Below are 24,589 nucleotides of genomic sequence, written 5' to 3'. Positions count from 1 at the left end.
TTGCATTTATATTGAAGAAGCTTGACGTACGGCCAAACGTCCCTGAACGACGCGACGATTACAACATATTCGGCGTCTACAGTACCATACGCGTATGCATGGTATTGTATGCATTGTATGCGTCGCGATGGTGAGCTAGACAGATAAACCCAATCATCCATCAGTACACAGCCTGTCATGTACCCATATACGTACTTTCTAGCTGTTGTTCTTCTCGCCATGGCACTAAGTCCCTTGGGTTGTCGAACAATCAATGGGGTGGCAACGTGACGATGAAACAATCGAGGTTTCCGAAGGAGCCGCCACTCCCGAGTGCCGTTGTTTTGCCCTGGAATCGAACAAGCTATAGATTCGCTTCCTTCGAGTAGGGTCAATCGTGTTTCCCCCGAAGCGACGACACGGGTCAGTCCTCCAGGCTAATAGTAAGCTGTCTACCAGCCAGGCTAATTTGTCCAAGGTACCAGGGGGTTCGTATGCTTCGGGCTGACCATATCCCATGTGCATGGTCACGATATAATCCAGTAATCCAGGAGTAACCTCTGATGTTGCAGAATATGTCGGGAGCGATGGTCTTACTTGCATTGTCAATGGTGTCCCGAGCCGCGGACTCAAGACTCGCTAAGCGCCGCGAGAATCGGCACGTGATCCAGAAATTGTGCTTGTAAAAATAGAATCGACCCATTCTTTGCAGCTCAGCGGTTTCTTCACTCCCTCCACCATCGACTGTAGGATGTCGTTCAACGCGACCGTCGGGGCTTCTGCTCCTCTGTACGAGACACTATATGGCAGCACAGATATGGCATCCTTAAGCTGGGCAGAAAAGCAATGGGTTGCATGGTACATTTGGGTAGGGAACCCAGTTATCGCTACAGGGCTCATGAGCTTCTTACTTCACGAGGTACGCCTCCCTTCATTTCTGAAGGAGACTGACCTGACCCTCTATTCCATAGGTCGTGTATTTCGGTCGATGCATACCATGGATTATCGTAGACTCTATTCCATACTTTCGCAAGTGGAAACTCCAGCCCGCAAAGATACCCACCCCCGGGGAACAATGGGAATGCACGAAGCAGGTCTTACTCTCGCACTTCACCATTGAGCTTCCAACTGTATGTTTTACTAGTTGGTCATATGGATTTCAAGCTTATATTCTTCTGCCAGATCTGGCTCTTTCACCCACTCGCCGAGTCCCTTGGAATGTCTACTCATCACGTCCCCTTCCCATCGTGGAAAGTAATGGCCCCTCAAGTATTCTTCTTTTTCTTCTTCGAAGATTTCTTCCATTTCCTGGGTATGTCGTATTGGATCTCCAATGCTGCCATATCTAATCGTTCGTCCTTTCTTAGCCCACCAAGCTCTCCACACCGGTCTCCTGTACAAGCACATCCACAAGATCCACCACAAGTACTCTGCTCCGTTTGGCCTTGCTGCAGAGTACGCCCATCCCGCTGAAGTTGCTATCCTTGGAACTGGCACGATCGCGGGACCTCTTCTTTACTGCTACTTTACTCAAAACCTCCACATCTTGACCGTCTACATCTGGATCACGTTGAGACTTTTCCAGGCCATTGATGCCCACAGCGGTTACGGTACGAACTTCTCATCATAGTGCATCTGACTTTCAACTGATAATTTGCCAAGACTTCCCTTGGTCCCTTCAGCACATTCTACCTTTCTGGTCTGGCGCTGACCACCACGACTTCCACCATATGGCGTTCACCAACAACTTTTCTACCTCTTTCCGCTGGTGGGACAGGATCTTCGGGACTGACGAGAAGTACCGTCAATATCGCGAACGCGTCAAGGCTATGAAGAAGAAGAATGTGGACAAGGAGGAGTTCGCGAAGTTAGAGCAGAAGCTTTTGGAGCAGGTTGAACGAGAGGGCATCGTCGCCGAGCGTGAGGCTGAGACTGGTGTCAAGGCGAAGTCACAGTAATCTCGCCGTACACGAAGTAATAGTACGCTCATATATTATATCATAGACTACTTTATGCGTTTACTGCATTATACATATGGATTCTCTACCCGTGGACTACTCTAGTCCTCGCTCGATTCAATAGGTTTATGTTACAGGACTGGGTAACACTGTTTTTAGAGAGAAACCAGGACGGCGACGCCCGAAGGAATACCTGACCTGATATTCACGATCTCGAACTTAGATGGACGGATTTACGTAGCCACTGAGAACGTCACTAGTCAAGGTGGAAGAAAGATCGCGGAGGTTATGCGTCAAAACGTGCTGAACATGAAGTTGGCTACATTCGTCTCGCGCAGCAAGCGGATTGGACAGATTTTCTCATGGCTTCATTCCAGTCTCCCACACACTTCTCTATGTGCTAAACGATGGCTTCCGACAACGCGGCTCTTGACCACCCTTTTCTTTCGTATCTAGCTGCACTGCTCTCCGTCTACGAACTGGGGCCTGATGCTAGGGCACCACCGCCCTACGATGGTCCGTCAGATCTACAAACCGACGCCATCGTTGGTAGTCTAACTTCCATCGTGAAGCGAATGTATCAAGCAGAAGCGAGTGAGAGAAATGAGGTCCAAGAAGTAAGTCTCTTTATGGTCTTTGCTGTTTGGCCCCGATTCACCATGGTCACCAGGCTCCTTCTCATCCACCCTCGTCAACAAGCCCCGGAAGTGTTCGTCACATTAACATCAGTACTGCCTTAGACGTCATGAGTACGCCCGAGGGGGCTCTCGCTACTGACAAGGTCCCCGATATACGCAGCGATGCATCTGCTGGTATAACCCCAATTGCCGAAAGAGAAGTTGCGGTCAATTACGCTTCTAGTACCTCCGTTTCGGCACTCGCAGCCGCCAGTATCAGATATGATCTTGTGGCGTGCCCGACTTGCGGCAAGGCCATCACAGACCCCCTTCCTGCGTCAGGACAGCCTTCCTTGTGCAACCTTTCCGCTCTCCCCAGTAACTCCCCCCTCGTCTCCGAGGCCGAGCTTGAAAGCGGCTTGAGCGCAGCAGAAGAACTCGAGCTTCTCAAGGTACAAGTCGTGGAAGTGGCGCGCGTTTGCAACGCAGTATCCTCCGGCGACCTTAGTCAAAGGATTGCGTTCCCCGTTCACAGTATTGTTATAGTTGAGGTCAAAGACGCCATCAACAAGATGATGGACAAATTGGATCAATTCTCTAAGGAAGTCACTCGCGTTACTCTCGACGTCGGTAGTCAAGGCGAGTTGTGGAGTCAAATTCATGTCCCCGATGTCGAAGGAGTGTGGTACGAATTGGCCAGAAATGTAGGCCAACTATAGTTCAAAAGACGCAAAATTAAATTTCTTCCGTCGCTTTTCCGTAGCTCAACCAAATGTGTTACTCTATGACGAACCAAGTACGATCCATCGCCGAAGCAATAAAGGCTATAGCCAAGGGAGATCTGACTCACAGAATTCAAATCGATGCCCGTGGTGAGATGCTGGAGCTCAAGGCGACTGTCAATGGAATGACGGAAATCTTAAGTGGGTTTGCTGGCGAAGTGGCAAGGTATGCCCGCCGATATTCTTCGCTAATGTGTTGATCGACTCTCAAATACAGAGTGACAAGATCAATTGGCACTGAAGGTCGTCTGGGCGTACAAGCCAGGACCAATAATCTTGGAGGTACATGGAGATATCTCACAGATAGTGTCAACATCATGGCGGCAAATGTAAGTGCAATTAACTCGGTTTTATATTTCTATGCCCACGTTCTTCGTTGTCTTCAGTTAACTCTACAGGTGCGAACGATCGCATCTGCAATGGTTCGTCTCCTTCACGCATCCGCCCCGACCCTCATACTGATAGAGCTTCGCCAGACGGCGGTCACTCGCGGTGATCTTACGCAGAAGATCACTGGCCTTGCTGTGTCCGGTGAGATGTTGGAGCTTGTCAATACCATTAACGACATGCTTGTTCAATTGGTCGTTTTCGCACGCGAAATCAAGAAGGTGACCAGAGAGTTTGGTATTGAGGGTATGAGGCTATGTGTGCAAGCTGAGGTTGGTAATGCACAAGGAATTTGGCAGGAGATTATGTTAGTCATTACGTTTAGCGATTGTAACCCATGCTCAACTCAACTCGCATTTATAGACAATCTCTCAACATGATGGCGAGCAACTTGACCACGCAACTCCGAGACTTCACGCAAGTCAGTGTCATGGGCGGTGATTCCTCTATGTTCGTCACAGTTGAAGCCGGAGGCGAATCGGATTCCTTGAAGACTCAGATCGACCAGATGATCGTGCTTCGCACGAATAGTCAGGAGAACAGTAGTGCTCCTACTGCTTTGTAGCAGTAGTAGTTGATTTGTTAGTGTGAGCTGAGGAAGAAGTTCAGAAGACAGCCCTTCAATGTGTGTTAGTAGATCCAATCGATTTCAGTCAGATTTCATAGAAGAGCTAGACCGTACCTCCGTCACGATAGTGAAGCAATTCCGGACCAAACTGCTGGGTAAGACTTTGGCCAGGCTCAGTCAGACTTTTGCTGACATTGACATCGAGCCCGGGTTTCGGCTGACTTTCTTAGTCCCCCTCAACAAGCTTCATTTAACACGGAGAGACGCGAGGTGCTAGAGCGACAAGATAAGAACAAGTAGTATGACACTGGACAACGTATGATCATGTGTCTGCTTACACGAGGGGAATGTAGCAGTGAACCACCCTCTAGTAGCTGCGCCACGCTTATTGAACTTTTTCGGCTGCATCCACTCGGGGCTTTCATGGTTGACCTCAGAGGGAAATGCGCATACCAGTAAATAGCTCCTAGCCCCTGATTGACCCCTCACGAAAAGGCGCCGGGGGAGCTACTTTTCACGCACAATCATTCTAGTTTCGTGAAACACACTTCAAGGTCGCAAAATCTCTACAAGTCGTAGACGCGTTCTTTCCTCGCTATATAAGGCCTCAACTGGCGCGTCCTTACGATGGCTGCGCACCTTTCTGATCGCCAACAGCACGACCTGTACGCGATTCATGGCGTATCGAATTCTATCATCTCATTTCCCTTGTTAGGCATAAAGCAATGCTGGATTACCTGTATAATGCAGGATATAAGAAGACCTTTGAGCAGCTACGTGAAGAAGTGCCTGACTTGGTGCGTTGTCGTGCTATCTTGTCGCATCCAACTGGAACGTATATCCAAGGCCGATTTCACTCCTGATCCAACCGCGACATCGAGCGGGCTGCTGGTCAAGAAGTGGACCAGCGTGATACGGATGCAGAAGAAGGTATGTAACTGTCTGCCTTCCACTCTTGGTTCCCCTTACACCGCGAAACTGTAGATCGTGGAACTGGAATCGCGCTTGTCGCAAACTATTGAAGAGATGTCGAATATGGGCCCGATGACGAGCGGAAAACGAGCGAATAGGGATTGGTTACCGAGCGCGCCTGCGAAACACACTCTAGTTGGTCACCGAGACAAGATCAACAGCGTTAGCTTTCATCCACTCTATCCTGTAGTAGCTTCTGCGTCAGTCGACGCGACTGTCAAGATATGGGATTGGGAATCTGGAGAGCTGGAACGGACGTTGAAGAGCCACACGAAATCTGTCACCGATTGTGATTACGATTCCACGGGCAAGATACTCGGTGCGTCTATAGATATAGATCTACTCCTTGCCGTCGCGCTGACCGTCATGTAGTCACATGCTCCGATGATTTATTCATCAAGCTCTGGAACGTCGCAGAGGAATACAAGAACTTTTCGACATTGCGCGGCCACGAACACTCAATATCATCGGTGCGATTTCTGCCTGGAGACGCTCGTGTGGTGTCGTCAAGCCGCGATCATACGGTTCGGGTTTGGGACGTTCAGACTACGTGAGTCGCGTACCGCACTAAGAGTAACTACAATCTAAGCCCTCCTCCAGGCATTGCATCAAGACGTTGAGGCCTCATGATGAATGGATACGCTCCGCCTTGCCAAGCCCCGACGGTCGCCTGCTGCTAACCTGCGCCGACGACCATGTACGTCGTAAAGCTCTGCGTAGCGTTCTCCTCGTGTTTACTTTCTTATTCTTAGACTGCTCGAATAACGGATTTAGAGTCAGGCGCACTCAAATCTGAAATGCGTGGCCATGACAACCGTATAGAAAGCGCCAACTTTGTGCCAACGATATCGATCCCAGCTGTTCGAGAGCTCATTGCGCAGGTACGTTCTTCTGTACCGATATATACAGACTTGTCCGTACCTTTTGTTTGCAGCCTGCTACAGCCCAATCCGCCAAAGTAGATTCTTTAGCGATTTCCTTCGTATTAACGGCAGGCCGAGACAAGACGATAAAGCTTTGGGATGCCCTTCGAGGGAGCTGTTTATGGACATTTGTGCGTGTATGATGTCCTTCTGGATTATGTATATATCTGAACTTGACGACCGTGTACAGGTGGGCCACGACGGCTGGGTACAAGCCCTCGCTTTCCATCCATCTGGGAAATATCTTTTATCAGTGGCCGATGACCATACGCTTCGCGTGTGGGATCTTAGAACGGGTAGATGTCTTAGAAAGAGTCAGCCTTGTCTTATCACTTGGCCATGCTTCCATTTCTGACCCCGAACGACAGTCGAGGCTCACAGCCCATTTGCTCAATGTCTGGCATGGGGTAGAGCTGCCCCTTCCGCAGATGGCAAAGAGGACTTGGATAAGACACTCAATGTTATTGCGACCGGAGGCACCGACAAGGTATGACAGCACACCCCGCTGTATCGTGCTAGTTGACTCAACCTCTTTCATAGGTCGTTAAGATCTGGTGTCCCTAGCCATTGCATGTCGTCTCGCATTTTATATAGTAAGTGTCGACCCGCTCTCATTATGTTAACCTCATCCTCGCGTTTCGTCCGCTAGTATATCGACGTACCTACAGTAATATTATTGTTCATGCATTTCGTAATCATGATAATTCCCAGAATTCATGTTATCGGTTCGCGGGAGGTGATGGGCAAAAAGGAAAAAATACACCGAGCGGGAGTCGAACCCACGCCGCTTGCTCACTCCAGAGGTTATCTCTGTGGAAGGCAAGCATGATACCGTTTCACCATCGGTGTCTTGTGCCTTTAGCTATATACATAGATAGAAACCTACTCGCTAGCATGAGCCACGTAATCAGCACCCACGGTCTGTTTGTTGCGAATTCGTACTTACGTTTTGCGGGGTGACCCAACCTTTTGACTTGGACCATCCTCAGAACCCGTGCGGTGTCCCGTAAACCCAATATCATATAGCTGAAAGATGACTAACATGTCCTCAGGATCAAAGCGCTCCTGGGATGGCCAATATTCCGACGCCAAACGACCAAGAGAGGATGATCATGGCGCCAGAGACTGGAGAGAAGTACACCTCAAGCGGCCAGGCCCTTCCAGAGATAGGAATGCCGAAAGGGAACGTGGTAGACGAGATGGGGGATATAGGAAGACTGGCTCTGGGGACCATCGAGATCGGCGACGAGACGATAAGGATCGGCAACATACTCGACGCCGAGAACGGTCAGGTAGTCGCAGCCGCTCTCGCAGTGCTTCCAATGGCATGAAGCAAGACTCTGAAAAGGAGGAAGGCGAGTGAGTCGTACGCTGGTTCGGGGTAGGGATTAGTGACTAACTAACGCACCGCAGAATCTCACCTAGGACAAGTCGTGCATCAACTCCGCCCAACGGAAAAGACGTCCAAGTCAATCGCAGCGAATCGGCGGCACCCACGGCACCAGCAACAGCACCAGCAATGGACATGGAGCTTGACCTTCCGCCTTCACCTCCCCCCGTCGAAGCTACTCTTGCCGCTCGCCGCGCAAAGAGGTTGGCGATATTAGCCAAGTATCAGGGCGGTGATGCAGATAGCACACCAAGCCCAGGAGCCAGCAGTGCGGTCCAGCCGCCACAATCTGTTGTCCGTTTATCTGACGCATCTCAGACCAACAGTGTTTCCGTTACGCCTGCAATGGCCACACCTATCAGTGAAAGTATGTATCGTTTACAGGATAAGAGGCAAACTGTTAACGTAGCTTCCAGGCAAGCGGCAATCTATGTCAGTTTCCCCTACTCCTGCAGATTTCTCCCTCGGCAAAATCGAGCAGGACGAAGCTCAAGCTCAGAATTTCGCAGAAGGGCAAGGGGGGGACCAGATATCTGCTGCTGATTATGATCCTAGTTTGGATCGTCGAGAGGATGAGCAGAGACGAGTGCATGCCCCGGTAGTTGTATCGGATGAGGAGGAGGAGTACGAGGAGGAGGAGGATATCGACGACATGTTTGCTGTGGCTACGAGCGAACGCAAGAAGGTTAGAAAGGTTAAGAAGGTGGCGGTGAGTAATGTCCAACGCGATCTCGTTTCAGGTTTTGAACTGTTGGTTAGAAACCTTCCGCTCCGGCTCTTATTGCCACCAATCTTGATTCGGCAGCAGATTCCGAGGGTTATTACTCGATAATACTTGGTGAGCAACTAGACGGCGGTCGCTACCAAGTATTTTCTTCTCTCGGCAAGGGCATGTTCGCCAACGTTGTCCGTGCCCGAGTTTTGCAGGGAGAGCCTAGCGAAACTGGAAAAGAAGTGGCTATCAAAATAGTTAGATGCCAAGAGTCTATGTTCGTCCTCTCGATCCCTAGCTGACAACCAAAAGAACCTAATACGTTTCCTTCAGGTATAAGGCTGGTTTGAAAGAAGCCCAGATTTTGATGAAGCTCAAACAGGGTGACCCCGAGGATAAGAAACACATCGTACGGCTCGATCGCACGTTTGAGCACAGAGGGCATCTATGCTTGGTCTTCGAGAATCTGAGGTATGTTCTTCAATCTCTTTTTCAGCTTCCATCTGACATGCACGTAGCATGAACCTTCGTGACGTTGTGAAACGGTTCGGAAAGGACGTAGGGTTGAACATACGTGCGGTTCGAGCGTATGCCCATCAGTTGTTTCTGGCTTTAAGCCTGCTCCGCAAGCTCAACATCATGCACGCGGATATCAAGCCCGACAATATCCTCGTAGGTAGCACTTTCAAATAGCTTACAGTGGCTTATCGTCCTTCAGGTCAACGAACAGAAGACGCTGCTGAAACTTTGCGATCTGGGCTCAGCGTCAGATGCTTCTGAGAATGATATTACGCCTTATCTTGTCAGCCGGTTCTACCGTGCGCCAGAAATCAGTTGAGTAGTTTGTTATCACCAGCAACCTGTGGCTAACGCGCTCTTAGTCCTCGGCGTCCCCTACGACCCCTCGCTGGATATCTGGTCCATTGGCTGTACCCTGTACGAGTTGTACACGGGCAAGATACTATTCCCTGGTCGCTCCAACAACCAGATGTTATTGTTGATGATGGAGTTAAAGGGTCGCTTCAACAGCAAGATGATAAAGAAGGCTAAATTCGGTGATGTGTACTTTGACGAAATGGGAGCGTTCCAGAGCGTAGATATAGATAAAGTTACTGGTGCCGTGCGTGTCAATCTTCGCCACTAAGATTCCGCTTGTGCTGATTCTTCACCGTAGGATGTGATGAAGAAAGTTCATATATCGAAACCATCGCGCGACCTTCGAACTCGAATTATGCCTTCGGCTTCAGTGAAGCTAAAGGACGAGGAGAACAAGATGCTTCTGTCGTTTATCGACCTTCTGGACAAGTGTCTTGCCTTAGATCCCGCACGAAGGATAACCCCCAGAGAGGCGTTGGTGCATCCATTCATTCGGGGTTAGATTTGACACTTGAAGACGATTATTATTGCAAGCGTATATCAGTAATGCCTACTTTACTCCGTGCCTATTCCTTGACGCCTATTCCGAATAGGATTAGATGTGCTTCCTACTACTTCTTTCCATCATACTGCTCTTCAAGCTTCTAATTCATGAGACGCACTAGTGCTGTTCATCACGCTAAACAATACGCGGAAAGCAGCCACTGTACGCATCTAGTGAACAGCTTTTTTTCACTCACGGATTCATTTATAGCACGATGTGCATAGAAAAGTTCCCATCGAGAAGCAGCGCGCGGGATTGATAAACTGAACCCTCGAAGTTCAGCACGTTGAACATGAAGGAAAAGTGAGGAAACAAGGTATTGCCATTGGCTAGACCTTTGGGCGTATACAGTTAAGGTTAAGTGTAATTCGTGTACGCTTCGGAAGAGATCTCTCGTAAGTAACAGTTGGTGGTGGCTATTTCAGTAACGGAGCCCGTGGACGCTAAGAATTGTCATATGATGAATTCTCCTGATGGAGCCTCTGAAAACGCCCCCCATGACAAGGCTCATTCTACCGGTTATGTAGTTCTTGCGTTGCCGTGTTTCCCCCCCTAAATGCTCTTAAAGGACAGGTGGACACGCACTTGCATTTTCCCTCAAGACAGACATGGCAGCCAACAGGTTGAAAGGTGTACTCGCGCACCTTGGCGCGTCGCCCAAGCCTCTTCCTACCTTTGATGAGCTACCCAATTTCAAGGAGTTTCCGGGATGCGCGTGGGCGGTCTGGGGAGGTAGTGACCAACTTGGGACAATCAATCTCCTGACGGACGAGGTGGTGAAAAGGGCAGCCCAAGAAGAAATTAGGTGTGTGTTGCATCTGCATCGTGCTCTCGACATACCTTTATCTGATAACGCGACATCTAGGTCAGGGAAGTCGGTGTGTTTGAATTGGTACGTAGAGGTAAATCATGATATGGACTGATATTCACTCGGATCGTGGATCAGGCCACTGAACTTTCCAGAGAAGGTATGCCGTGACCCCCATTGAATCGATGAACCAAAGTAGATGATCCATGCTAGCCTATGTTCAACCGCAAATCGCCTGATATCCTCAGCAAAGTCCGGAGCCCACCAGGAATAACGAGAGACGACGAGATCCATATCGTATGGACCATTGTATCATTCCTTATCATGAAATCACGCTAACCTTGCTCAGAATACACAATCTGGGACCCAATGGGACGGCTTAAAGCATTTTGGCTTGATCGAACATGGCGTATTTTATAACAAGTAAGTAGACCCTCCAGAGCCTCGTCCCCCTCGGGATAATTGATCTCGACACAGTACGCCGGCCACTGAACTTCCCATTGGAAAGTTCACATACCCAGACCCGCTGAAAGTTGATCCGGAAATGATCAAACTGGGCATACAAAGTTCGATTCCGTTCGCGTTCCTTTCCTCTTCTGACCGTAGCCGCTTGGATCTATCTTAGACTGGGCGCAGCACGGAATTTGCGGCCGTGGTGTTTTCCTCGACCTCGTCAAGTTCTTCACTGACTCGGAGAAGGCACTTCCGTACGACCCCTGGGCCACACACGGCATCAGCGTGAAAGACCTCGAGGCTTGCGCCAAGTACCAAGGAACTCAGTTCAGACAAGGCGATATCCTCCTTCTCCGTGTAGGCTTCATGCAGAAGTACAATCGGAGCACTCAAGCCGAAAAAGATGCCCTCGCCAACAAGCCTGAGACTTTGTAGGTGCTGTTAATAACTACTACGGGCGCAAACAACTTACAGTCCCGACAGTGCTGGAATCGAACAATCGACTGAGATGAAGCGTTTCTTGTGGTCTGTATAATCGCCCTCGCTCGACTCGAGATGGACAACTAAATTCTTGTAGGGATAACCATTTTGCTGCCATAGCTTCTGACCAGCCAGCTTTGGAGGTGCGTCGACGCCTTGTAGGTCAAGTCGATTTGTATTAATCATTGCATTACAGCGTTGGCCAGTACCAGCGGGTGTTCCCCATATGCATCAGGCTAGTCTCCCTTCACCTCGCTGCTTAATCTTCTCCGCTAACTATATGTTCAGACTCTACTAGGGTACGTGCCAAAGCTTCAGCACCCAAATACAATTCGATGACTATTTTTTTCCAACGTTTTAGTCTCTGGGGCATGCCAATTGGTGAGGGCATCCCTTCTTGCTACTCCGACGTTCTCTCTGAATATATGTTAGGTGAATTCTTCGATCTCGAAAAGCTGTCGCAGGTGTGCGCTGAGACGCGGCGCTACACGTTCTTCTTCTCCTCTTGGCCGCTTAACATGTGCGTATCTGTTCTATTGCTCTACATGCATTACTGACGCTCGCCGATACAGTCTCGGTGGTTGTGCAAGCCCACCTAACGCAGCAGTAAGTATTCATATCATATCATCGTCCAAATAACTTACGCTGGCAATCAAGGCGCTTTTTTGAAGGCTCTTGCTTTCGCCTCTAATGTACTTTTAGTCAAATGTGTGCCTACTTAATCCTTGTGGAACTATGTAAGAGAAGCCCGCAGGATTGCGGCGGCATGTACGTTTATCATCAGGGGATGTTTAGAAGAGGGCTACGTGGACGCCACGGGCGTAGGAGCGCAGAATGATTCGATAGGCGGTGTGCTCGAGTTGTGCTGACGCCTTCGGCGCTCTAAAACAATGAATATAAGTCCGCCAATCAACCTGGCGCTTGCAATGGCACCAGGAAGGCCAGAAACGAGTGGCCTTGATGGTGAACTAGAAGGTATATTATTGGGAGGGGAACTGGTTGTAACGGAGGTCTCAGAGATAATATACTCGACGGTGTAACTATGGCATGCTCTCGTCAAGTTTTTCCGGCTTGGGAACTCACCTGAACGATACTACTGCCTGGGTGAGTGTAAGTAGCGATTGCATGGCGCTGGTCGACGGTGGCGTGAGAACCATCCAACCTTTGTGATCATCGTGACATTTCCAAGTTTAAGTTCACCGCCGTCTCTGACGACGCGCTCACTCCATGAACGGCGCGCGCATTCCCCCCCACAAGTTCATGTTTCTTTGCAGACACTCGGTGGCGCCGCTGTCGCGCCAGGCCAACACAAGATCCATGTCTTCCTTCCTCCGTAATCCGTCTCGGCGTGCTTCACGAGCGTCTGTCATGTCAACGGCTAGTCTCGCAATTGGTCTCGCTGGGGTCGGTTTCCTCTGGCACACCAACACGGTGCATGCGGACTCAATACGATACCCGTCGAAATCACCGGCCGCCGGTGCCGATGCGTCGAAATTCGAATATTTACGACAAGCAGCTGCATCACATTTTGTATACGACGATCCTGGTGTCCAACGGTTTGATTCTATAGTCGTACCCAGGTCCGTACCGAACGATGTGCCTCTTGCATCTCAAATTAAACCTCCACAGTAACTTTCCAGCCGAGGACTTTATCTCCTCAGCGTTTGTCCATCTCGATACTCACACCTGGTCGTTATTTTCTATATTCGACGGACACAACGGACCTCTCACTAGTTCATGGCTATCTGACAACCTCATCCCTGCCATCGTCGGTGGGTTGGCTGATCTGTTCTCCAAGCAACCTCCTCTGTTTGACGAAGCTGAACACACGTCGCTTGATAGTGAAACAAGCCTTCGATTGGCACCTCCCCCGCATAAAGATATCGATCGCGCTCTTAAAGATGCTTTCCTCCGTGTGGACAACGACATTGTCGAATGGGCGGTGGAGCGGGCCTTCGCATCCCCTTCAAAAGCAGACGCGGTCAATCTCCTCCTCCCCGCCCAGTCAGGATCCTGCGCAATCGTCAGCTTCTTCGACTCCGAGAGCAAGAAGCTTCGCGTGGCGGTCACCGGCGACTCCCGTGCCATTCTTGGTCGCCGTGTCGACGGCAATATCTATGAAGTCCATGTGCTCTCTCTCGATCAGAACGCCCATAATCCGGCTGAGGACGAGCGAATGAGCAAGGAACACCCTGGCGAGACGATCATGGAAAACGGGCGTGTGCTCGGCTGGGGTATGTCGCGTGCCTTTGGAGACGCGACATACAAATGGAGCCTTGAAATACAGAAGCGACTGCATGAAGAATACCTTGGCGACAGAATACCCAGTAAAGTCAAAACACCGCCATACTTTACCGCGGAGCCAGAAATTACGACGACAGATGTTCGGCCTGGCGATTTCCTCGTTATGGGTTCTGATGGACTGTGGGATTGCTTGACTAATGAGGAGGTCGTTGGGCTAGTTGGGCTGTGGAGAGACACACACGACATGATGCCTAAGGAAACTATCAGCAGCCCTTCGGAAGGAACTAGTTCACATCACCATATGATCACTTCCGACTTTACTGTCGACGCACCGTACGACAAAGATAAATTGGTGGACCGCGAATCTCTTCCGGTTGTGCTAAAGGAGGACAAGACAGTGATGTATCCTTGGTGGCGCGCAACGAAAAAGTTCGTGAATGTGGATGCCAACGTCGCTGCGCACCTGGCTAGGAATGCACTGGGAGGTGCTGATCATGATCTTACCTTGGGGCTGTTAACCATGACGCCGCCTAGATCTAGGCGGTATAGGTGAGAGCATACATTCTCTGACAAGATTATTCGTTCACGCGGAACATTAAGGGACGACTTGAGCGCAGTTGTAGTTTTCTTCAAGGACGATTTAGACCGCTCAAGGCCTGAGGAATGATTGACACTGCCTCGTCACTTAATTACCTAAGTGTTGGAAATATATCTGTTTCATTGCTCATTCCATGTAGCACGAAATACCGACAAGTCTCACCGCCTCCTTATTTTGGAAGAAAGTCGCGTCGTAAATTCATGTGCATGATCGAGTCTGAACTGATTGGCACATCGGCGAGCTTTTCAGGAATCACATACCTTCGACGCGTGAACGTACGCACTAGGTACGCGACGACGCCCGAACGAAGGGCATAACATCGAGGCTATCTGTCTATGGAGCTCTCTTTATGGCTTCTCAAGCCTCCGACCGTGGTCGTTCTTCGCGATCCCTGTTGAAATCTCACCAGAGTTGACTGGGAGCCTACGACACGCCCATTCAACAACCAATTGGAAAGATCTTGGTTTCGACTTACCTTCCGGTGCACATCATAACCCGGTTTCTCCTAGTGTCGGCCTATCCCAGGCTCCAATCTTCGAACAGCCGCGATGACGCGCGCGCGGAAGGCGCTGTCGACGTTAGAGCATCGGAAGGCCTCATCGAAAGGTATAGCGCAACAAAAGCATATTTAGGTTCAACGGCCATTGAATACTTGAGTTCTCATCCGATTTGAGAAATGGTCGTGATAATCAACGTCGTCCGTGGTACGGGGCTGCTCCAAGGTTGGTCCAGCAGAATCCAAGCAGTTACGATCGTGTCTGGCTCATGCAATCGCTGCTCTTGACTCCTGAGTGGTAGCAGAACTCTATCTGAAACCCTACTTAGTTTTGTCGCTAAGCATGCGATAGCTCGTACTCAGTACTCATTCTCCATACTCTGCCACAATGATGGCAAGTCCACACAGCCCGAGGATTGGGTCCGGGGTCGCAAGAGTATCTACGCTGCTCGTTGTATCTCGAAAGTGAGAATGACAAGCGCCCGTCGGTTTTGTGTTCGTATATTTTGTCATGACTCATCCACGACGTTGCCACTTCAAAGCTTCAAAGCTTCAAGCTTCAGCTTCAACGTTCAACGTCAACGGCGGTCGACCTCTCGGACCTCTTGCGTCTCAAATCTCGGTACTCACAGCCCCAGCTTCTTCGAAGTATCAATAACTACAGCTTCGCAAATATACGTCTTGCAAAGTGTGCGTTGGCGTGGTGTACTGGACAATAGAGATGGCTAGACGCAGCATTCCCATGTAGCGAGAAGCTGGAAAGGGCGCTTTGCTCTCGATCTCAGTAGGTGAGCACATCATGTTATTTTCCAGCGATCATACACTTGCAACTGTTTACTATAGCAGGCAATCGTGCAATCCAAGTGCGCCGGACAGTGTTGCCGCTGCCTTATTTCGAAGTCGGCGGAGACAGGGCTCGGAGCAAAAAGTGCTACCTCGCTCCTTGAGTGGATGGATGGAGAGTGTCTGCCGGACTTGACTACGTGCGTATTTTCCTCTATCTTCGGCTACGACCTCATCAACGCGGCAACGTGCAGAAACCACCCATCTGATCACCAACGCTCGCTGTCGCAAAGTTATACGTACAACTATGGCCGCGGGCTACCAGACGCATCACCTTGGCCGTGCTAGTAGTCTCCCTCGGGCCAAGATCATCGCCCACCATACTCCCCCTGTGTTGCTTTCGACGCGGCTACTACATTGATGCCTCATCTTCCGCGATTGCGGCACTCATTCCATGACAACGCGCGGGATAATCACTCCGACTTACACCGATCACCCGTCTATCAAAAGGCCTCCCAGCGGGGCGCATCGTATCTGCGGCCGTCACCAATCCCGCTCGAATTGCACTCTATATACCGCTTCGAGGAATCGACGAGGGTATGGCAGATACCAGCCCCACGAATGAAGACAATACATTGGATGGCCAGGAATACGTAGGCCTGACCTCAGGGCGAACCGGCTTTTGCACAAACTACACGCGCTGCATCCCTCGCCGCTAACACCAACGGGGATGTCACCACTCAGCGCTCCCCCATGCCCACTCGCGAGGGTCTTTGGCCTCGTCTCGTGCTTATGATATGGAGACCTCTACCCGCGCACCGTAGGCATAATGTGATATGCAGATTCGTTTCGTATCCCATAATCGCGGTACTCGTTCCATGGGAACGCCCGGGAATGCTCATCCAGCCCTCCGTAGACTCGGTTTACTCAATGACCTCCCACTTCCATCGCGGTACATCGTATCTCTTGCCAAACTACTAGGATCGCGCTCAATACACCGCTCTAGCCAAACCAACAAGAGTAGGCTGGGTACTAGCCTCGCATGTCGACGAGATGATACATTGGACAATAGGACAGGCGCTCATCCAAGCAAGAATTTGGAATGGCTGAGGCGTGGCTGAGGCGAACGGGAAGGAGCAGATAAGATCGAAGGACAGATCGTGCCGTACAAACACCCGCAGAAGATGAACTAGCCGTCACGCTACCTAGACGTGTCGCCTACCTCAAATGCTGATCAGTCAGTCTGGAACATCCCATATCAATCGACGTCGTGTCCACTTCGCGTCTGTTTGCCGTCACGTTGATGTCGAGAGCCCCGCAACCTCGCTTCGTAGGCGTACCATGATACATCGCAAGTATCAGCAGCCTACGACAACGCTATCATCTACGCAAACGACGCATGGCTTCGTCCAGGTCTCGCAGTGGAGCGGCGGCTGAAGCAGGCAACACGCGTCGAGAGGGAGCCCCCTTGTTCCCCCTTGTCCCTTCGATGAGGGCTTCTTCAGTATGGCTTCGGATGGGAATCTAGGCGCAAGGAGATCGCACTGTAATTACTCCTTTCGCTGCGTTGATACGACGCGAATACGACAACGAGGCGATCCCGTCGAAACGCGGAGTACCCTAGCGTTTTTTTAACTTCCATGGGCGCCTGAGGTGAATTGGCTATACATAGAGAGGGCTCGTGTTGTCCACGCGCCGTCCATTGCCGTAGTGTCAACCCTGGTGATTGGACGTCTACCGTTGGTTGGCTCTACGGGCAAATAGGTGCCTATTCTTTAGTAGACACCCACTGCTGTGGCACACTCCCCACGCGTAGATTTCAGCTTCGTGAATCTCGGTACCATCGAAGAAAATAGCTCGCCGTCGAAAATTCCCCGAATTTGTTCCCGAACAGAAGTCTTCCATTGCTCTGTGAACGTCAGTTATCAGAACGTGTTTCACGCCATGTACATATCCCATTCACAACCACGCTGGCCGAGGTCACCATGCCCCAACGCCACAAAACAAGACTTCTGTCTGTTATGCCGTTATGTCATATCCCCAGGCGAAGCAGCATTCCTTACGACCCAATCACTTCGTCTAGATCACCAATGTGGGTGGCGGACCCCAACGGTCCAACTGTAGTGCTTCGCTGAAGGCAGAGGAGTCCTTGAATTCTTAGCCCTATACCGCGTTCAGCGAATAATTTCGCATGTGGCCTTTTCATATCCAAAGCCACATTGTGTTTATTCATCACAGTCGTGCTGCAATGTATCCCTTTTCAGTTGGTTCATCGCCGAATCTACCATTTTCTTCGGATAGTGTGCCCTCCTGTTGGGTAGTCGCTTGATGAAGGGATGTTCAGGAACGGTATAGACGCTCTCCCCGAAAATTTCTGGTGTAGTGAATGGGATCTATGGTGCAACTCTCCCTTCGACATTGTTGTGTCCATTAACTTGCGCAGAGATCGCCCGGGCCAGCAGATGTCTAGATATTCCCCACCACATCAATCGTTGGATACCCTACGCGATTTGCTGATTATTGCGACGAACATAGAGCTAAAGTTTGAAAATGGCACTCTCCGAATGGAATCCAGCCGCTGTCAAGAACGAGCGCTGGCTTTCTAGCTTCTCGATGACGAAAAAGTTGTTCAATTTGAACATACGAAGGAAGGTGAGAGAAACTGCGCTACTTGGATCGCAAGTACTTAACATGGTTATATTAATCAGGACCCGTAGGGTGCAGTAGAATGCAGTTAAGAGTTGCAAACGGCCTTTGGGACCCAACTATCATACTCACGGATCCCCCATTATATCTAGCGGTACATCTGGTCGCGCCATCTTCCGTAGCACGACCTCGCCGCAGACGTACAAGGCGGCTCCCAATTACCAGATTCCTTATCTCGTAACGAGGCGACTCCAGTAGACCCATTAACCCCTACATCAGCTGTAGACCGATCCCAGGAAGACGACGCTCCATACATGCAAGGAGCTTCCAAGGGCATGGATCCTCCGTCCCAGGCTCCCACCGTGGTGGTATCTTCTGCCGATCCCCCCTCCCCTACGACACCGGTTTTACCTCAGAACCTCGTCGGCGCTGATCAAGACTTGCCAACCGCCTTGAATTTAACTGACCCCTCACGCCTTGCACCTGAAACCCAAGGCGATGCTTCCTCTCCAGTTTCGCCTACTTCTCCTACGTCCCAACGGGTGGCAGGCGTCAAGGCGGGGGTTACCTCTACCAAAGAAATTAAAGAGTGTTGCCCATCAAATGGAAGAAATTTAAGCGTGAGCTTCGATGGGACTTTGGGCGAATTTGGAGTTATGGTATGTCGGTCACATTACAATCTACATCTTCGATTGATCAGCATGCAATATAGAATAGCAATGTCATAGAATTCAACAGTCGTATCATCAAAGATAAAAAACAGTTGTCGAACTATATCAGCGGCATTGGAACACGCGGGTCCTCGATCATTAGTCGAAAAATTGACTCTGCAATCGCAACGTATGCTCACATCTCAGGACGAGCAGGCCAACCATTCATCATTTGTTTTAGGACGTTCCAAAGCAGTGTCCTCATGGGGTACGAATGGCTTTGTAATCAGTACAAACCAGGGGACAGAATATTTCTTTTTGGTATGAGAGTTGCGAGTTGCTTACTACTCAACATCACTAACTTCTGATTCCTTGCAAGGCTTCTCTCGTGGTGCATACCAAGCCCGTGTAGTCGCAGGGATGATTGAGCGCGTACGTCGCGGGTGACATTGCATGCTGTTTAGCCAGCTGATTGATTTCATCCCAGGTTGGCCTACTTTATCGGGGGAACAATAGTCAACTTCCATCGTGAGTACCGCTCTGTTATTGAATATTCTACGATCTCATCCATCAATTGAGTGTGTTCAAGTTGTATATGGCAATGGAAGAGTCTTCGACTTCATCCGCCACTACAGCCGTCGCGGAGCCAAATCCAACGTTTGGACCCAAATTAGAGACCGACATGAACCTCCGTTCAAAAGCAGAAGAAAGGGTTTTAGTGGCAAAGGAAAAATGCAGTATATTTAAAAAAGCATTCTCGCGACCGAGTGTGAAGGTCCACTTTGTTGGTGCATGGTGAGCCCTCATTTATGTTATGATACTCCGTGTTGATAATTTTCCTTGGGATAGGGATACCGTATCGTCCATCGGGATCGCTTTGAAGCCATGTTTCCCAGAGACTGTTGACGGGATGTCGCATGTCTGCCATTTTCGTCATGCGCTTGCTCTAGATGAGCGACGAGTCAAATTCTGGCCAGAGTACGCAAACACTGACGCACCTTCATCTGGAGCTCAACGCGGTGATATAAAGGAGGTGTGGTTTGCTGGATCCCATTCTGATATGTTAGTGCTTCTCCTTTATAATTTGAGTGGTCTAACCAATCAGTTGTAGTGGAGGAGGGGGGATAGCGAATCCGAAGCTAGCGAACTTCGGGCCAGCATTAAGATGGATGACATATGAAGCAATGTTCCATGGCCTCCGTATGGAACAGTACTTGGGGATATGGAAGGACATTGAGCCGAGTACATCGTTGAAGGGACTGTGGTGGAATCTCCTTGAGATACTTCCGCTACGGCGCCCATCAGGCGTGGATGGAGGACGAACGACGCGAGTGTGAGTAATCCACTCCATCTATCAATAATTAAACACCAATGGACCATAGACCTCACCTCGGTGCTCCTCGACGGATACACAAAGGACAATTCATTCATGAATCAGTATTTAAGCAAATGGGGTTCGACTTGCAATCTACTCCTGGCGATAAAGACCATGCTCAAGGTACTGGTGGCAACAGCGACATTGCAACGAAAGAGCTTCCAAGCCCACTTTCGGTCATCGTCTCTCAAGGCACCGCTGGAAAGCACGGGTCATACAAACCACCAGCCATCTTCTACGACACTGCGGTAACATGGGAGAACATTGACCTTTTACGAGAGATGATCGAAGCAGATTACTTTTCATCCGCCGCCTCTGCGGTCCACCGACTAAAAAGTGCATACACGAACAAGGATGACAAAGAGCTACTTCTTTCAGCTATACAGGCTCTCCACTCTCACGTCCTTTCTGGTAGGTTATCTCACCTCATCATCATCGCCTCGGGAGTTGACATTATTTGAATACAAAGCTCCACGGCTTAAGTCCCTGGCCGAGGTTCCTGGCGTGCTGGGTCTACTTTTAGAGGTACTTAAAGTACTATCCTCGTTAACTCCCGATAAAACTAGGGCGGTTGACTCCTCCTTTGCTACTCGGGTTATCTTCTCTGCGCTTGCATACGTGCCTTCACAGCCTTCACACAAATTTGCAGTCAAAGATTTCCGTACCCTTGCTTCGCAACCATTCAAGATTATTCCCGAACATATATATCGTGATGTTATCATCCGTCATGGAGATGGTGCGCTACATGTTCTCTTAACGATGTCACAGAAGACTGACACATTTTTACAAGGAAAACTCGAAGAGATTTCCACAGGCGTCAAAGGGACGTTGGAGTACATTTCCTTCTCAAGGGATCAAGACTTAATATTCTGCGGTTCTTACGAAGAGGTCGCAATTTGGAACCTTGAGACAAAGACGACGACTCAATCTGTACCACTCGGGCGCATCGAAACCGTAGAGATTTCCGCCGATGGCTCACAGTTTGTGATCGGATTAGGAGACCACGTGCAATTGTGGGACGTGCACACAGGAGCCAGGGTGCAGGACTTCGTCGGGCATTCCTCCACGGTACTCATTGTGACACTCTCAAGTGATGGTAAGATGGCATCTGGGTCGATGGCTGGATCAATCCGAATGTGGGATTTGAAGAGCGGTGAAGACTTGCATGGCGATATGGACCGTCACTGGGGTCCGATCTGGGAGCTAGCTTTCTCTGCGGATAACACTCGATTAGTGTCGGGAGGTCATGACACGACAGTGCGGCTATGGGACACAAACACTGGAGACCATCTAATGGTGCTACGAGGGCATACAGACGAAGTGTGGTCCGTTGCATATTCCCGCGACGGTGCATACATTATCTCTGGGTCAACCGATACGACAGTCCGTGTATGGGACGCAAAATCTGGGGATGTGAGGACATTGGAAGGACACATGGATGTGGTTACATGTCTGGCCTTTTCAAAGGATGGGACGCTGATTGCTTCTGGAGGGCAGGATAGAACGTTGCGTGTGTGGGATGCATCTACGGGTGAGGCACTCGTCATATATGATGTTGGGATTCGGCTACGGTCATTGGCTTTCTCTCCAGATGATAAGCAGCTTATCGTAGGTTGTGCTTACGGCAAGATTTTCATCTGGGACGCCGAAGTACTGCTTTAGACACTGTACTGCATACTCACAATGCAAGCCCGTTCCTGTAGCATATATGTTTGTAAAGTGCCACTTGGGGCTGTAGCCACTGCAATGCATGGCCTGTACGGGTCCTATTGATCTATAATAGTACTTGGTAAAATAGATAGTCATTGAATCATTGAAGTTAGGATAGGAGATGGAGATGAGATCCACATTGTAAAAGAAGATAACAGATGGAAACTGTGGAGTAGACAGTAGCAGAATGAATAGTGGTGAGCATCAACAAATAACAAACTTCTGACCTGTGACTTTGTCTTACATGGACTCATTCAATGATAGATATAGTACAGAAGAACCAGATTGTGAGAGGCCTATTTTGAGTATTATTGCTGTTTACAAAACAGTTGGCACTGGCACCCTTTTGTAGAAAAATGCACACTTGGGTGTGCACATCTTTGGTGAATGATAACTTTGAAACACGGGCTTAGCAGCCTTACATCTACATATATATACTGTTGCTGGAGTCCCCCAACAGTTTCCAGGCAGACTTTTATGATCTGATTTTTGGGTGATTTTTTCTATATTCTTACTACCACTGAACTACAATGGCGACACATACTCTGAATGGGTTTGAACAAAACTGCAGCAAAGCATCAACCCAGCAGCACGAGAAACTCTGGAGTACACATTGAACAATCTGTAGCTTGCAACCAGTGTAGCGGACAATTGAGTTGATGTCTAGAGGCATTCCCATGCTGAGAATGGCCCAACATAGGTCAGTTGACATTCAGGAACTGCAGGCCATGGAGTACATAGGTATAGAGAGAGAAAGAGCCTTAGCTCAAGGCTTGCACATTACTTGATTCCTACATGTTCTCTGATGTTCATAAAAACTCTGGGGGGCTCTAGTGACTGTTATGGGCACGATCAGGAAGCTCCTCAGGGGCTACTAGGGGCATGATCACATGATACAAGATTGGAACTTTTGGTCTGTGTGTATGTGCGAATACTCAGACTTTTGTACTAGTTACACACTAATACATATACTTATACTGTCACCAGACTCATGTAGGTTTCATGGGCACACAGATACCACGTGCCCTTCAGTATTTAGTTTGTACGAGTAGCTAGTTTCTACTCATAGCTACTTGTACCTCAGTCTGAATATTAGTTTGTTCTTACCCTCTTTGCATCCCTCAACTACTTTGTTGTAGTCTCTCTCTTCTATCCTCACCTATTGAAATACAGGGCATGCAAGAGTGTGGGAGGTGCAGTAGTAGCTGAAGCCAAACCTGTATGTACTAGGTCCTTATTTGCTCTTCCTCACAGGCCACGTACCTGCGGCGAACATGAGGCCCTTGTACTCGCAAGGACAGTCCTTAACAGTGACAAGATATACAAGCAATATATATAAGTTCATGTGGTTGATGTTTACCCATTCTGTTTGCTCAGTAACACTTTCCCCTATTCCCTTGTTTTCTGACTATCTTAAAGATGTTCTGCTATGTATACAGCTTATTTATCATGAGTCGTGACACTGAAGGAAGTGAGTTAATCTGTAAATGTCTATGCCATACTTCCTTGTGTATCACTACAATGATTTAATGGATGTCACATCTGGACTTGGCTATCTGAAGTCTGCTACTTGAGTGTTCTAATGAAGCAATAGTGTCTTTATTGCACCCTAACCATGACTTGTGTGTTAGGGCAACACTAATCCGAAGGACTAACATGGCTCCTACAAGAATACTAAAGAAAAAAAATACAGAAGATAGCTTAGTTGACTTTAGATATCAGACTAGAATTAGCAGAATCCCGAGAGAATGAGCTGGCATTCCCTGGAATTTTATTAGTCTTTAAATACTGTAATACATGTGGTACCCTATGTACTGCAGACATGTGTTACTGGTGAGGTTATTACTAAGGATATCAGAATAATGATTATTAAGAGGACATGATATCCACATTTAGATATGATAGTGAGAAGAGATGATCTTTGGAATAAACTGGACCATAACATTGAGGGCATTTAGAGTCTGATGGTGTAAGGGGACACTCCTATTTCCTCTCCTTTTCTTCATCCCATGGACTCTTACCTACATTTCCTTTGTTCCCCTTTGTTTCCTTTTCGCTTCCTTTCCTTTCCACTTCCTTTCCGCCCACTCCTTTCGCATCCGAGCCACGTCCGGTGACTCCGGAGTCTTCCCGCACTTCGGACTCGCTCGGACTCGCTTCGGACACCTCGGACTCGCTCGGACTCGTCTATACTCTTCGGGGCTCGTCCAGGTTACCTCTATCCTCTTTCCCCACTTCGTTACCCTTCGCCCTTACTTCCCCAAGTCGCTAGCATGACTCCTGTGCATTTACCCTCCACTTCATTATCACATGTTTCCTTGTACCTTGTGATATTCGCTCGGACTTGTGGCTGGTGTACTGTACAGTTATCCTGCATTCCTCTCACGCTACTACAGTATATACTTCGCCTCCTAGCATGGAGAATCCTTATCCTGTTCTCTTTGGATTCTCCCTCTGCTAGGTGAGCAGCCCTCTCATGTATTGTAGTTAGTCTTATCCATTATCTTTGGATTCTCCCTCTGCTAGGCTCGCGCTGTGCGGCCATCTTGAGGTTGCCCTTACAGATGGCCCCTTTGTTCCCTATTCCATAATTATCCCTTTGCCCCCCTACTAATTCCAATTAAGTCATTGTCCTGAT

General features: G+C 49.2%; 7 protein-coding genes and 1 non-coding gene across 8 annotated transcripts; 7 read left to right on the top strand and 1 right to left on the bottom strand.

Annotated features, from left to right (window-relative positions):
• Positions 1-730: 730 nt before the first annotated feature.
• Positions 731-1,937, top strand: ERG25_1 (C-4 sterol methyl oxidase; the record flags this gene model as incomplete). The annotated part of the gene is made up of 5 exons (XM_036771355.1): positions 731-898; positions 951-1,109; positions 1,162-1,291; positions 1,347-1,589; positions 1,642-1,937. The coding sequence occupies 5 exons, from the start codon at positions 731-733 to the stop codon at positions 1,935-1,937; spliced, it is 996 nt and encodes a 331-aa protein (XP_036637200.1).
• A 407-nt stretch (positions 1,938-2,344) lies between these two features.
• PC9H_001705 (uncharacterized protein) lies at positions 2,345-4,288 on the top strand (the record flags this gene model as incomplete). The annotated part of the gene is made up of 7 exons (XM_036771354.1): positions 2,345-2,554; positions 2,608-3,258; positions 3,318-3,502; positions 3,554-3,665; positions 3,723-3,758; positions 3,813-4,030; positions 4,087-4,288. The coding sequence occupies 7 exons, from the start codon at positions 2,345-2,347 to the stop codon at positions 4,286-4,288; spliced, it is 1,614 nt and encodes a 537-aa protein (XP_036637199.1).
• A 630-nt stretch (positions 4,289-4,918) lies between these two features.
• On the top strand, positions 4,919-6,750 carry PAC1 (protein with putative role during mitosis; the record flags this gene model as incomplete). The annotated part of the gene is made up of 11 exons (XM_036771353.1): positions 4,919-4,956; positions 5,007-5,088; positions 5,138-5,221; positions 5,276-5,582; positions 5,636-5,813; positions 5,864-5,960; positions 6,016-6,144; positions 6,198-6,317; positions 6,377-6,500; positions 6,555-6,673; positions 6,727-6,750. The coding sequence occupies 11 exons, from the start codon at positions 4,919-4,921 to the stop codon at positions 6,748-6,750; spliced, it is 1,302 nt and encodes a 433-aa protein (XP_036637198.1).
• Positions 6,751-6,944: 194 nt separating this feature from the next.
• On the bottom strand, positions 6,945-7,035 carry PC9H_001703. Its single transcript has one exon. It is a non-coding gene; the product is annotated as a tRNA-Gly (tRNA).
• A 184-nt stretch (positions 7,036-7,219) lies between these two features.
• PRP4 (U4/U6 small nuclear ribonucleoprotein prp4) lies at positions 7,220-9,666 on the top strand (the record flags this gene model as incomplete). The annotated part of the gene is made up of 9 exons (XM_036771352.1): positions 7,220-7,545; positions 7,600-7,943; positions 7,993-8,285; positions 8,336-8,565; positions 8,622-8,759; positions 8,807-8,960; positions 9,007-9,121; positions 9,170-9,408; positions 9,463-9,666. 9 exons carry the CDS (start codon positions 7,220-7,222, stop codon positions 9,664-9,666), a joined length of 2,043 nt encoding a protein of 680 aa, XP_036637197.1.
• Positions 9,667-10,316: 650 nt separating this feature from the next.
• On the top strand, positions 10,317-12,118 carry PC9H_001701 (uncharacterized protein; the record flags this gene model as incomplete). The annotated part of the gene is made up of 14 exons (XM_036771351.1): positions 10,317-10,513; positions 10,574-10,600; positions 10,655-10,676; positions 10,730-10,813; positions 10,866-10,939; positions 10,994-11,082; positions 11,142-11,400; positions 11,453-11,494; positions 11,547-11,592; positions 11,646-11,688; positions 11,738-11,830; positions 11,882-11,969; positions 12,022-12,055; positions 12,107-12,118. 14 exons carry the CDS (start codon positions 10,317-10,319, stop codon positions 12,116-12,118), a joined length of 1,110 nt encoding a protein of 369 aa, XP_036637196.1.
• A 558-nt stretch (positions 12,119-12,676) lies between these two features.
• On the top strand, positions 12,677-14,360 carry PC9H_001700 (uncharacterized protein; the record flags this gene model as incomplete). The annotated part of the gene is made up of 3 exons (XM_036771350.1): positions 12,677-13,029; positions 13,079-14,242; positions 14,294-14,360. 3 exons carry the CDS (start codon positions 12,677-12,679, stop codon positions 14,358-14,360), a joined length of 1,584 nt encoding a protein of 527 aa, XP_036637195.1.
• A 3,760-nt stretch (positions 14,361-18,120) lies between these two features.
• PC9H_001699 (uncharacterized protein) lies at positions 18,121-21,903 on the top strand (the record flags this gene model as incomplete). Its single annotated transcript, XM_036771349.1, has 13 exons — positions 18,121-18,222; positions 18,399-18,875; positions 18,929-19,056; positions 19,108-19,187; positions 19,246-19,298; positions 19,354-19,394; positions 19,446-19,523; positions 19,578-19,661; positions 19,716-19,928; positions 19,978-20,199; positions 20,249-20,652; positions 20,711-20,977; positions 21,032-21,903. 13 exons carry the CDS (start codon positions 18,121-18,123, stop codon positions 21,901-21,903), a joined length of 3,021 nt encoding a protein of 1,006 aa, XP_036637194.1.
• Between the last annotated feature and the right edge of the window lie 2,686 nt (positions 21,904-24,589).

Source organism: Pleurotus ostreatus (genome assembly GCF_014466165.1).
Source record: "Pleurotus ostreatus strain PC9 chromosome Unknown scaffold_1, whole genome shotgun sequence".
In the NCBI taxonomy this organism is placed as follows: domain Eukaryota; kingdom Fungi; phylum Basidiomycota; class Agaricomycetes; order Agaricales; family Pleurotaceae; genus Pleurotus; species Pleurotus ostreatus.
This window is presented reverse-complemented; position numbering and strand designations above follow the sequence as displayed.